The sequence below is a fragment of the Salvelinus fontinalis genome, chromosome 36 (assembly GCF_029448725.1).
Source record: "Salvelinus fontinalis isolate EN_2023a chromosome 36, ASM2944872v1, whole genome shotgun sequence".
Classification (NCBI taxonomy): domain Eukaryota; kingdom Metazoa; phylum Chordata; class Actinopteri; order Salmoniformes; family Salmonidae; genus Salvelinus; species Salvelinus fontinalis.
Window position 1 is genome coordinate 14702110 of NC_074700.1, and position 12971 is coordinate 14715080.

General features: G+C 45.8%; 1 protein-coding gene across 15 annotated transcripts in view; it reads left to right on the plus strand.

The window, feature by feature from the left end:
- Window positions 1-740: 740 nt before the first annotated feature.
- LOC129835255 (adhesion G protein-coupled receptor L3-like) overlaps window positions 741-12971 on the plus strand; it is a 165338-nt gene continuing 153107 nt past the window's right edge. For all 15 annotated transcript variants that reach the window (XM_055900792.1, XM_055900799.1, XM_055900801.1 and 12 more), the window contains exon 1: window positions 741-933. In XM_055900792.1, coding sequence (XP_055756767.1) covers window positions 756-933 — 178 coding nt within the window. In that variant the 5' untranslated portion in view covers window positions 741-755. The remainder of the gene's footprint in view (window positions 934-12971) is intronic.

The window sequence follows — 12971 nt, forward strand, 5'->3', positions numbered from 1 at the left end:
AGCATGTGATAGTTAATGTCGTGCAGTAAGTGTGGTGGGATCGAGCTTTGATTGATGACTGCCTAAAGTAAAATGGCAGACTTAAGACACTGCCAGCCAAGTAATTGTGTTAATAATGAAAGCCGAGGTGAAAGCTCTTTCGCTTCTGAGACGATTTTGCACTCGGCCGACTGTGTCCTCTCCCAATCCGTCATGCCCTGAATATGAGTCTGCACGCGGTCTAAATTCATATCACGGCAGAGAAAATGACCGCATACCAAATGGCACCCTATTTCCTATATAATGCACGACTTTTGACCAGGTCTCAAAGGGCTCTGGTCAAAAGCAGTGCACTATAAAGGGAATAATGTGTCATTTAGGACATAGACATTGTTTTCGCCCGAGTCCAACCTTCTTCTCGCCAAATGGATGATTTTACCGTTGACGGCTTGGCAGTCAATGTCCACTGAACCCGCAATGCATCAATTTCTCAGTCTGAGCAGCAAAATGAAATGGGAATTAATTCTAGTTCATTAACCACATTCTAAATATTTATCATAGCAACATCAGCGTTTCATTGTGGTACCTCTGGATGTTGACTGTAATGGTTCTATAATGGTTCTGAATTCACAAGCACGCCCCTGTGAAGGTCCAACACATGGTTAAAACTTTCATTTTGATGTCCTGGATAGTTGGTCCTTGCATCCATAGCTGTCTATAAAGTGTTACATTTCTCTATGGCCATCCCTTAGCTGGTGACAAAAAACAGTTGCAGAATGACTGCTTTGTTGTTGTTTGAATCCCAGATTGACCCTTTTAACCTGACCCTTTTCTTCCTTTTCAGATGTAATAATCGGACCCAGTGTGCTGTAGTGGCTGGACTAGATGTATTTCCTGACCCTTGCCCCGGAACCTATAAGTACCTTGAGGTCCAGTACGAATGTGTACCCTACAGTACGTATCTCTTCATTCTCTTGTGTTCTTCTAAGCAGTTCATGGATACTTCCTAAATTGCACTCTATTTCCTATATAGTGCACTACCTACTGTATGTGACTCTGGTCAGTAGTGCACTATAAAGAGAATAGGGTGCCATTTGGGATGAAGCCCATGACATAGTGCATGATACATTTTGTATTGTAATGCTCTTCTTCGTCATGCTTAATTCCATGTTACAGCAATGCCACTTCACTCTGTCATATACATAAAATGTATGATTGTGTCCTTAACATGTCTTTATGTTGAAGTTAATGTTGTCCCTTTTAAGTGAGCTGCAGTAGCAACACGGGCATTGGAAAATGTCACAATCTGATTCTGGTACCTCTCAATGTATCCAAGCGTGAAAAATGAACGTTCAAATGAACTTACGCATAACAATATGGTTACCTTTATTCGAAACCAAGGTTCTTTGTCTCATATAATATCTGTTTGAATGTCAGCTATTCTTCTCTTATATCCAACTCATAATTTAAAATGTCCATGTATGAATAACAGTGTCAATGATATTCTAGCACATGCCATGTTGGACTTATAATACATATCTGTTAGTGGATTTCTAATGTTGACGGTATTGATTGCTTTGGGGATTTGATGTTAAATTGAGACATTGGATTCAAGGTAGATTCAGATTTAATGTAGTATTAGTCTTCAATTTATTACCAAAGGGCTATCATCCATAAGTAAATCAAAATTAACATTTTGTCGTTGACGTCATTCATATTCCACAAATTCTTGACAGTGTTTTCAGAAAACTGACAAGACTGACTGATTTCTGTCAGTAGAGGTAATTCTAATTATAAAACCACAAAGATAGCCCTAGTTGATGATGAAACAAAACCAGATGCTCTGCAATTGGTCAATCAATTTGCTCACACACCTAAACGAGAATATTGCAGTATCAACGGATTATTTTCTGAGTATTCATCCTCTGTTCTAAGCATTCACGGTTCTGTCAGAGCTATTACCAACTGTCAAGTTAGAGCATTAGCATCAAAGGCAATTTAGCTTTATTCAAAATGCAGTTGTGTTCGCTTAGATTCTAGCCAGTCCATTTTTCACACACACTTCCTTTAAGAGATGAGAGACCTAGGCCTGAACCTTCAAAACCTAAAAAACAGCACGCCTTTCAGCCCCAGTGGCATCATAGCATGACCTAAGAACCTCAAAGGTATCCATGACTGAATTGGAAATGGAAATTGTTTGAGGTTTGAATGGAATACTCAGCGAGCAGACGAGAGTAAACAGACGAACAGGAAGAGAGGATGAGGTCACAGGAAGTGCACAGACATTATCGTGTGACGTCCCACATTGTTTTTCGCTGAACCTCGAAAAGAGAAAGTCGTTTACTCTGAAAGCCTGTGGAACCGAAGGTGTCTAACCAAATGGGATTCATAAACTACTGTAATTTGGAATGAATTTGAAGTGTCGTTTAAAGTCAATTATATTTGCTTCCATCCAGCTTGTTGCCTTTGAAGAATGGATTGCTACTTGCTTGGCACCAAATGAAACAAATGTCACATATCAGATGTTATAATTTCATTTTGAGGTGCTTTATTCTATATTTACTATATTAACAAATAGTTCTCTTCTTATAAAGAATGTGCACCATGTTTGACATATTTAGCTTGGTTCATTGAGCCTGGTTGTTTCCACCGCTGTCTTATTGACAACTCATATTAAGCACATAGTATTTTTTATTTATCCCTCTCTCTCTTTCTACCCCCCCCCCCCCCATCACTCTCTTTCACCCTCTCTCTCTGCCTATATCTATATCCCTTAATCTCTCTCTCTTCCTGTGCAGGACGTTTTCATCAGTATTCCCGTGCTGAAAGCAGGCACTGTCAGTATAAGTTACAGCTCCTCTCTCCATCTTCCATCAGCAGAGGAGAATGGCTCCATCAGACCCACACCTGTAAAAATAGGGAATGATACGCTGCAGAGAGCTTCACGCTGACGCGATATGATATTGATTTTATTAATTGGTGATTCGATTCGCGCCATGAATCGTAATGGAAATGCAATGGCGGATATTCTGGGAGCCACACCAGTGTTTTCCTATGACGTGGGGCAATACAGACCAAGCTCTTACTCAGCCTGTCATTTGGAATAATCACTGGCTTCCTTTGTCTATTTGGTCCAATACAACAAGAACGCGCAGCATTGAGGCAACCATGCTGCCCCTGAGCCTATGTGTGTCATGGCAATAGATCCATCCTTCTGGGTAAATTAGTACATTCTGATATTTACACATTTCCAAATATATATATATAAGCCATCTTTGCGTTCGTGTCAGCATGAACTGGTGTTTGTCGAATGTACTTCTAGTGTTTAGACGTGCTCTGCCATGCACTCTGAGGATTACCACGGCTACCCTTTGGAATGAGTGATGCACCCGTGGTCCCGTTGTGAGGATGACATAAGCGAGACAGGGATCAGATGGCCGATATGTCGACATCTCTCTCCGGTCCGCCTTCTAACCTTGACTCGCTTCCTTCGTCCCTGAAATAATCACTGATATAACGTGGATGGATTGTTCAATAAAAGCTTGTCACTGCATTGCTTTCACCAATCACATCATGTCAAATCAGTGGTTACCTCAAAGGAAGGGAGGAATGAAGGAGGCATTTTGAGAGGATTCAAACAGGGCCCTGTAATCCTCCAAGTCTCATCTCCAAATTGATTCAGAAAGATGCCTGTCTTGTCCGTCCCCTCCCTCTTATTCAACCTGTCTCTGTAACACACTCCTTTTAACGGCCAGGTTCCGACCTCAGAGGTTGTATTTCTTTAGAGGTCAACACTGTTTCACGGTACCCTCTGCCCCCACTCTTTCACAGCTTTAATGAATCACCCATTACTCATAACAGAGAGCTCCCGAGACCCCTGCAGGGTCATGAAAGAAAACACATCCCCGGGTGAAATGGCCTATGTCCCTTGTGGAATGTTTCGCCAACCACCACCAATGTTTCGTCCTGGCATCGCCTCTCCCTACTCCCAACCTCTACCTCCCTTTCCTCTCTCGATTTCCCTATTATGACTAATTACATCTCTAATTGTGTGCTGTTACCATGGTGAATGTACTGACCTTGATTTTGGAAAATAAATCCCGACACGAGAACAGTGTAATTATAGCACTCACTTTAAGGAAGTCTTTTGTTCTGCTCCAAAATGCAAAATGGATACCTCTGTGAGAACGAGCCAGAGAGAGAGGGAGAATATCCATAGCTAAACAATCTCCAGAGCTTCCCTGTTGTTCCACAGTAATAAAGACAATGTACAACCCCCACAATGCCAGCCCGCAAAACAGCTTGTGTGTGCTTGCTAAGCCAAGATGTGTAATTCAAGACTTGATTTGTCTCAAATAAGGATATCCGCAGCTATATGTCTAATGCCTGGCACCCCCGGTCAGGCTGAAATGACATTTTTGCTTCTACTTAGCAATTTTTTGTTTCATGGTATTTGGTCCAACAATATTAGTATTTAAAAACAGAAAAGCAAGACTCCACACATACATTTCTCATTTGCATATTGTAATACCATATTTCAGAAAAAAGTTATATTTGCATCTACATTCAACTGGCAAAAGTTGATTGTGATGTGATTAAGGGAAAATAATGACCCTATTAAGGTGTGGTGCCTGGCCTTAATTTGCTTATAATTCATTCCGCATGGACAAGCAATCAGTCGTTAATAAGCAGCAACAGGTTCGGCGGCCTAATCGAATCAAGCGTCGGATTATTTTGGCACAACGCTCAGCACCTGCCGCAGTCGTCGCCCATCGGTCAGCATTGACCAAAGCTGGAAGGCAGATGAAAACCGTGAAATCAATGCGGCCACAGCACGTGGGTGTCTTTTTACAATTCCGCCCCTGCTTAACGCTGTCATTACGGGCTCCGCTATGCCACAGTCACACCTTTAGTAAACAGCACCTGTGTGACTGTTTGGCTGACAAGACGCTTTGTCATACTCCATTGTGCTTGCCGAGGTTGATTCAAATTGGATTTGTTATAGTTATGAAAATGTATAATATATTACTGAAAAATGAGTGAGGATATACATTTTTATCTAGATGCTTAAGAGGAAAATACTTTGTCTGTGCCGGTGTGACCGTTTATCATTCACACAGTAACTAATTGCGTCAACATCTAGCCCATGATGCTGCTAGAATTGGATTGCTGTATTTATCTGTATCACATCAAAGATGAACACGCCGATTGTATACATATAACTGGCTCAGTCAGTCAGCCATTAGTTGTATTTTTTGTGCATTCACACACCAGGTACAAATTCACCACTCACTCTTTCTCTCGTTGTACTTGATTGACCTAATGTGCTAGTCTATCCTACTCACTGACAGAGAGTCTCTACTCACCTGAATGACTAGGTCTATGTCTCCTCATGTGTGAAGGGAGATTGCAGTGCTATCACATCGTTTAGTGACAGCTGATCACCCTGTAACTGGGAAAGGCTTATGATGATGGTTTCTGATCTCACACAGTGTGTGCAAATGTGAGAGGGAAGACTAATCCCTGACCTGTATCACGAATATCACAGTCATTGGTTTTAACATTGATCTCGAAACTGATTGTATGTCCATGGTTTTAACTGGTAGGCCCCCACATCCACAGTCATATTGTGTTTTGTCATGATTGATTAAAGGCAACATTCACTCTATTTCAACATCAAATTCATTATCTCCAGCGCTATGTAAAGACGCATGGTTTCTAGGTTTTGTAGTCAAAAAGATATATGTTTTCCCGATCTAGAGACACTGATGACATCATCTAGACACACCGATGACATCTGGTGTGGGTCATGGGATTTTAACCAACTGTGAGCAGGCAAAGGCTACTTACTACACTGAACAAAAATATAAACATAACATGCAAAAAATGTCAATGATTTTACTGAGCTACAGGTCATATAAGGAAATCAGATAATTGAAATACATTCATTAGGCCCTAATCTATGGATTTCACATTACTGGGAATAGAGATATGCATCTGTTGGTCACAGATACCTTTAAAAAAAGATAGGGGTGTGGATCAGAAAACCAGTCAGTATCTGGTGTGACCACCATTTGCCTCATGCAGCGCGACACATCTCCTTCGTGTAGAGTTGATTAGGATGTTGATTGTGGCCTATTGTAACGGCGGTCCTCCTCCTCTTCATCTTCGGAAGAGGAGGAGTATTGAGGGAACCAAGGCGCAGCGTAGTGAAATGAAATTTTATTTAACGAAAAAACACGAACTTGAATAAACTAACAAAAATAACAAACGTTGTAGACAAACCTATACGACGAACTCACATAAAACAAGAAGAACGCACGAATAGGACAATTAGACTACACAAACCGAACAAACCGTAACAGTCCCGTATGGTGCAAACAATTACACAGACACGGAAGACAATCACCCACAACGAACACTGTGACAACGCCTACCTAAATATGACTCTTAATTAGAGGAACGCCAAACACCTGCCTCTAATTAAGAGCCATACCAGGCAACCCAAAACCAACACAGAAACAGAAAACATAGAATGCCCACCCAACCTCACGTCCTGACCAACTAACACACATAACAAACTAACAGAAATAGGTCAGGAACGTGACATAACCCCCCCCCATAAGGTGCGAACTCCGGGCGCACCAGCACAAAGTCTAGGGGAGGGTCTGGGTGGGCATCTGACCACGGTGGTGGCTCAGGCTCCGGGCGAGGTCCCCACCCCACCATAGTCAATCCCAGCCTCCATCTACCCCTAAAAATGTCCACCCATATCTTACCCCCACAAAATCCTCTTAGTAACATCCATGACAGGGACAGCACCTTTACAGAGAGATAGATCAAGACAGAGGGATAGCACAAGACAGAGGGATAGATCAGAATAAAGAGGTAGATCAAGATAGAGAGGGAGATCATGATAGAGGGGCAACTCCGGACTGAAAGGCAGCTCCGGACAGAGAGACAGCTCTGGACTGAGGGGCAGTTCTGGGTATATAGCCGTTTCTGGCTGAAGGGCAGCTCATGGCTGACTGACGAATCTGGACGCTCATGGCAGGCTGACGGCTCTCGACGCTCATGGCTGGCTGACGGCTCTCGACGCTCATGGCTGGCTGACGGCTCTCGACGCTCATGGCTGGCTGACGGCTCTCGACGCTCATGGCTGGCTGACGGCTCTCGACGCTCATGGCTGGCTGACGGCTCTCGACGCTCATGGCTGGCTGACGGCTCTCGACGCTCATGGCTGGCTGACGGCTCTCGACGCTCATGGCTGGCTGACGGCTCTCGACGCTCATGGCTGGCTGACGGCTCTCGACGCTCATGGCTGGCTGACGGCTCTCGACGCTCATGGCAGGCTGACGGCTCTCGACGCTCATGGCAGGCTGGCGGCTCTCGACGCTCATGGCAGGCTGGCGGCTCTGGCAGATCCTGTCTGGTTGGCGGCTCTGGCAGATCCTGTCTGGTTGGCGGCTCTGGCAGATCCTGTCTGGTTGGCGGCTCTGGCAGATCCTGTCTGGTTGGCGGCTCTGGCAGATCCTGTCTGGTTGGCGGCTCTGGCAGATCCTGTCTGGTTGGCGGCTCTGGCAGATCCTGTCTGGTTGGCGGCTCTGGCAGATCCTGTCTGGTTGGCGGCTCTGGCAGATCCTGTCTGGCGGGCGGCTCTAGCGGCTCCTGTCTGGCGGGCGGCTCTGTAGGCTCATGGCAGACGGGCGGCTTTGCAGGCTCATGGCAGACGGGCGGCTTTGCAGGCTCATTGCAGACGGATGGCTCAGATGGCGCTGGGGAGACGGATGGCTCAGATGGCGCTGGGGAGACGGATGGCTCAGATGGCGCTGGGGAGACGGATGGCTCTGGCCGGATAAGGCGCACTGTAGACCTGGTGCGTGGTGCCGGAACTGGAGGCACCGGGCTAAGGACACGCACCTTCATACTAGTGCGGGGAGCAGGGACAGGGCACACTGGACTCTCAAAGCCCACTCTATACCTGGTGCGTGGTACCGGCACTGGTGACACCGGGCTGAGGGCAAGCACATCAGGATTAGTAGGGGGAGAAGAAACAGTGTGTACAGGGCTCTGGAGACGCACAGGAGGCTTAGTGCGTGGTGCCGGAACTGGAGGCACCAAACTGGATACACGCACTACAGGGAGAGTGCGTGGAGAAGGAACAGGGCTCTGGAAACGCACTGGTAGCCTAGTGCGTAGTGTAGGCACTGTAGGTACTAGGCTAGGGCGGGGAGGTAGCGCCGGAAATACCGGACCGTGGAGGCGTACTGGCACTCTTGAGCATTGAGCCTGCCCAACCTTACCTGGTTGAATGCTCCCGGTCGCCCGACCAGTGCGGGGAGGTGGAATAACCCGCACCGGCCTATGTAGGCGAACCGGGGAAACCATGCGTAAGGCAGGTGCCATGTATGCCGGCCCGAGGAGACGCACTGGAGACCAGACGCGTTGAGCCGGCCTCATGACACCTGGCTCAATACCCAATCTAGCCCTACCAGTGCGAGGAGGTGGAATAACCCGCACTGGGCTATGCACTCGTACAGGAGACACCGTGCGCTCTACTGCGTAACACGGCGCCTGCCCGTACTCCCGCTCTCCACGGTAAGCCTGGGAAGTGGGCGCAGGTCTCCTACCTGCCCTTGGCCCACTACCTCTTAGCCCCCCCCCAAGAAATGTTTGGGTGTTACTCACGGGCTTTTTGGGCTTCCGTGCCAGACGCGTTCCCTCATAACTCCGGTTCCTCTCTCCGGTAGCCTCTGCTCTCCTCAGTGCCTCCAGCTGTTCCCATGGGAGGCGATCCCTACCAGCCAGGATCTCCTCCCATGTGTAGCAACCTTTCCCGTCCAATATATCGTCCCAAGTCCATTCCGCCTTCTTTTCCTGTCCCTTACTCCATTTACTCCGCTGCTTGGTTCTGGAGATTTGGTGGGTGATTCTGTAACGGCGGTCCTCCTCCTCTTCATCTTCGGAAGAGGAGGAGTATTGAGGGAACCAAGGCGCAGCGTAGTGAAATGACATTTTATTTAACGAAAAAACACGAACTTGAATAAACTAACAAAAATAACAAACGGTGTAGACAAACCTATACGACGAACTCACATAAAACAAGAAGAACGCACGAATAGGACAATTAGACTACACAAACCGAACAAACCGTAACAGTCCCGTATGGTGCAAACAATTACACAGACACGGAAGACAATCACCCACAACGAACACTGTGACAACGCCTACCTAAATATGACTCTTAATTAGAGGAACGCCAAACACCTGCCTCTAATTAAGAGCCATACCAGGCAACCCAAAACCAACACAGAAACAGAAAACATAGAATGCCCACCCAACCTCACGTCCTGACCAACTAACACACATAACAAACTAACAGAAATAGGTCAGGAACGTGACACCTATGCAATGTTGTCCCACTCCTCTTCAATGGCTGTGCGAAGTTGCTGGATATTGGCGGGAACTGGAACACTTTCAGCTTCCAGGAATTGTGTACAGATCCTTGCGCCATGGGGCCGTGCATTATCATGCTGAAACATGAGGTGATTAGCGGCGGGTGAATGGCACAATGGGCCTCAGGACCTCGTCATGATATCTGATATCATGATATCTGTGCATTCAAATTGCCATCGATAAAATGCAATTGTGTTTGTTGTCCATAGCTTATACCTGCCCATACCATAACCCCACTGCCACCATGTGGCACTCTGTTCACAACGTTGACATCAGCAAACCAAACGCCCACATGACGCCATACCCGCTTTCTGCCATCTGCCCAGTACAGTTGAAACCGCGATTCATCTGTGAAGCGCACACTTCTCCAGTCGGTTACTTCAGTGGGAAAATGACCCACAGTTTCATCAGCTGTCCGGATGGCTGGTCTCAGATGATCCCACAGGCGAAGAAGCCAGATTTGGAGGTCCATGGTTACATGTGGTCTGCGGTTGTGAGGCTGGTTGTATCTACTGCGGATTTCTCTAAAATGACATTGGAGGTGGCTTATGGTAGAGAAAGAACATTCAATTCTCTGGAAACATTCCTGTAGTCAGCATGCCAATTGCATGCTCCCTCAAAACTTGAGACATGTGTGGCATTGTTATGTGCCAACACTGTGCATTTTAAAGTGGCCTTTTATTGCCCCAGCACAAGGTGCACCTGTTTTAATGACCTTCTTTATGCCACGCCTGTCAGGTGGATGGATTATCTTGGCAAGGATAAATGCTCACTAACAGGGATGTAAACAAATTTGAGAAAAATACGATTTTTGTGCATACGGGGCATTTCTGGGATCTTTAATTTCAGCTCATGGAACATGGGACCAACGCTTTACATGTTGGGTTTTATATTTTTGTTCAGTGTAAGAGGAATACATAATAATACATTGGTCAATGGACCTACTTCTTACTTCAAGAAGGATACAGAGTGAAGCTAGATTATCATAGGAGATACACGGAGAGGCAAGAGGTAAAAAAACACACTTCTGGAAATAGACATTAATGCTTGTATTTTCCTGCATTTTTCCAGTAGAGTGGGTCAGTAATTGCCCAGGAAGGGTGCGATTACCAATGTGGATGAATGGCGGCGTGAATGCTTTTTTCCCCCGTAATAGCCATGTGGGCCTGGTGTAATCTATCAGGTCCTCGTTCTGGGTGTTCTCTTTTTGTCCTACATGCGCACACACACACACAAACACTGGCACGCAAGCAGACGCAGCCATTAACACACACACAAACACTTTTGAAAGGGGTTCTAAGTTCAGAGAAAAGAGAAACCAATGCACAAGGGCTGCTCGGTGCCATGGCTATCACTCTAATTGGAGATTGGCCTCTTTAGAGTCTCTCTTTGTGATATTGCCCTGCTAATCAAAGTTCCTACATTGTGACTCGTGTAATGAAGCACCCTCTTTCTTCTGTGGTCTTTCACCAGACCCTCTTTACCACCAGACTAAAAGCTTTCTCCTTATGTCATCGCTGCATGCTTTCTCTTGCTGCCCTTCTGTAATATCAAGGTCTCTGGAATCGAGGCATCTTTAGGAAGTGCAATTAAGTTACTTCTGCTCCAATTCCGGGTCATGTTCCTGAAAATGTATTTCATGCTTTTTTTTTTCTTGCATGTGTTTTCCCCTGTATCGGTCTGAAGGCTGCCTCTCCCCGGTGGATGACTGATTGACCGTGCGCCAAGTCCTTGCACCTTTCTCACACGCAAACGTGCACACACACACACATACTGAACATATACATACACACACAGATACACTGGCGGGTTCCTGCATCGCCAAGGTTATGAAAGAGCACAGCTACCGCTCCCAGGGAGGGAGAGCGACCAAGGGGAAACGGAGAGAAAGAGGAGAGGAGTGACGGCGGGAGGGAGCGAGGAAAAATGGAGGACAGAAGAGAAGCGGGGGAGAATACGAGAGGGACAGGGGGCATGGAGAAAGCGGGAAGGAAATGGAGAAGACTGAGCAAGAGGTTTAGAGAGAGTGATGGATGGATGGCTGGATGGAGAGAAAAAAAAATAGGGCAAAATTGTACCCGTGACATCCTACATGCTATTGAAGCATCTAATTTCTGTCATTAATTAAGAAAAGTGAATAGTCACTGTGCCCTCCCTCCTAGGTTCAGTGCACAGGAAGAGAGGAGGAGGAGAGGAAAGGGGGCGAAATATAACCAAAATGGCCTCGGCTCAACCATGAATCTCTATTAGCTCCTGATGATACCATTCAGCCACCTCACCGCCATTGGGAAGCGTTAATTATTGAAATGCACACCCATACAGCTGTCATTTACGTGGGCAGGGCTAGCGAGGCTTAGTGTCAGTCACTAAGGCCTTTTAGTATTTGCAGATAGCTGTATGCCTTGAATAAGGAAATGGCGTTCTTTAGACATTTAAGTAAGGTGATGTGAATTTTGAGGTCAGATAGGCTCCGATTCTGATCTTGTGTTCACTAATTGGTCTTTGGACCAATCAGATCAGCTCGGACAAAGATCTGTTGTGAAAAATATAAATGAGTGGAAAAAATATCAGAATTGGGCTGCCTGTATGAACGCAGCCATATGTACATGTGTAAGGGTCGACGCTGGTAGAGACAAGAAGCAGGTACAGAGAGTGAACATTTAATGGCGACGGACATGGGACAGGACAGCGTCTGGACGTGAACACATAACATTAATGCAGACACAGGGAACAAACAGGGGAGCGGACAGACAGCCCTCGAGCACTAGACAGGGAGAGCGGAGGCAGGCGTGACAACATGTATGTGAAATATGTAGATATGGTGTGACACAACGCTTGATGTGTGACACAAGTACTTGAATTTCAGACTGTTTTGATGTTGGGAGGTTTGAGAGGTAGATTATATGCATACGTGTAACATATGGTGTTTGAAACGCCATATCTTCACAGACTGAGGAGTTCAGGAGAAGTTTATTTAGGGTGTCCATATTGCTGAAAATCAGCTAAATGCCTAGATGTGAACATGTATAAAAAGCAACGTTTTCTGTTTTACGATATCAACGTAAGTTTCCTCATATGGATGGATAGGATGTCCATGCAGCTTATTTGATTTGATAGGGAAGCTTAGCCAGTTAGATCCATTGGAGACCATTTGCCGTTTTTGTGTGTCTGCGTTTTGCGTGGTGAAATGCTTGCTGTTGAAATGCTATTGGCTGCCAACACTTGCCAGTGCGGTTACAGGCGTGTCCAAACCTGTAGAATAGTACACATCAAAGTCGGTGAGTGGTGATGACAATAAAACAAAAGATAAATTAACCCTAATTGTCATCATCATCATCACAGCCATCGACAAAATGTTTATTCTGTGTATTTACAGGAATAACAAGTAGGTATCTATTTCTTGGATCATTTTATACGAACTATGCATCAGCAGATAGCAGGAAAGATATTGCTGTTTGTGCCCTTGGCCAAATATGAAAATAGACATCGACTATATCTACTCTAGTACAGCAGAGACTGTGTTTGGCCTGGAAGCC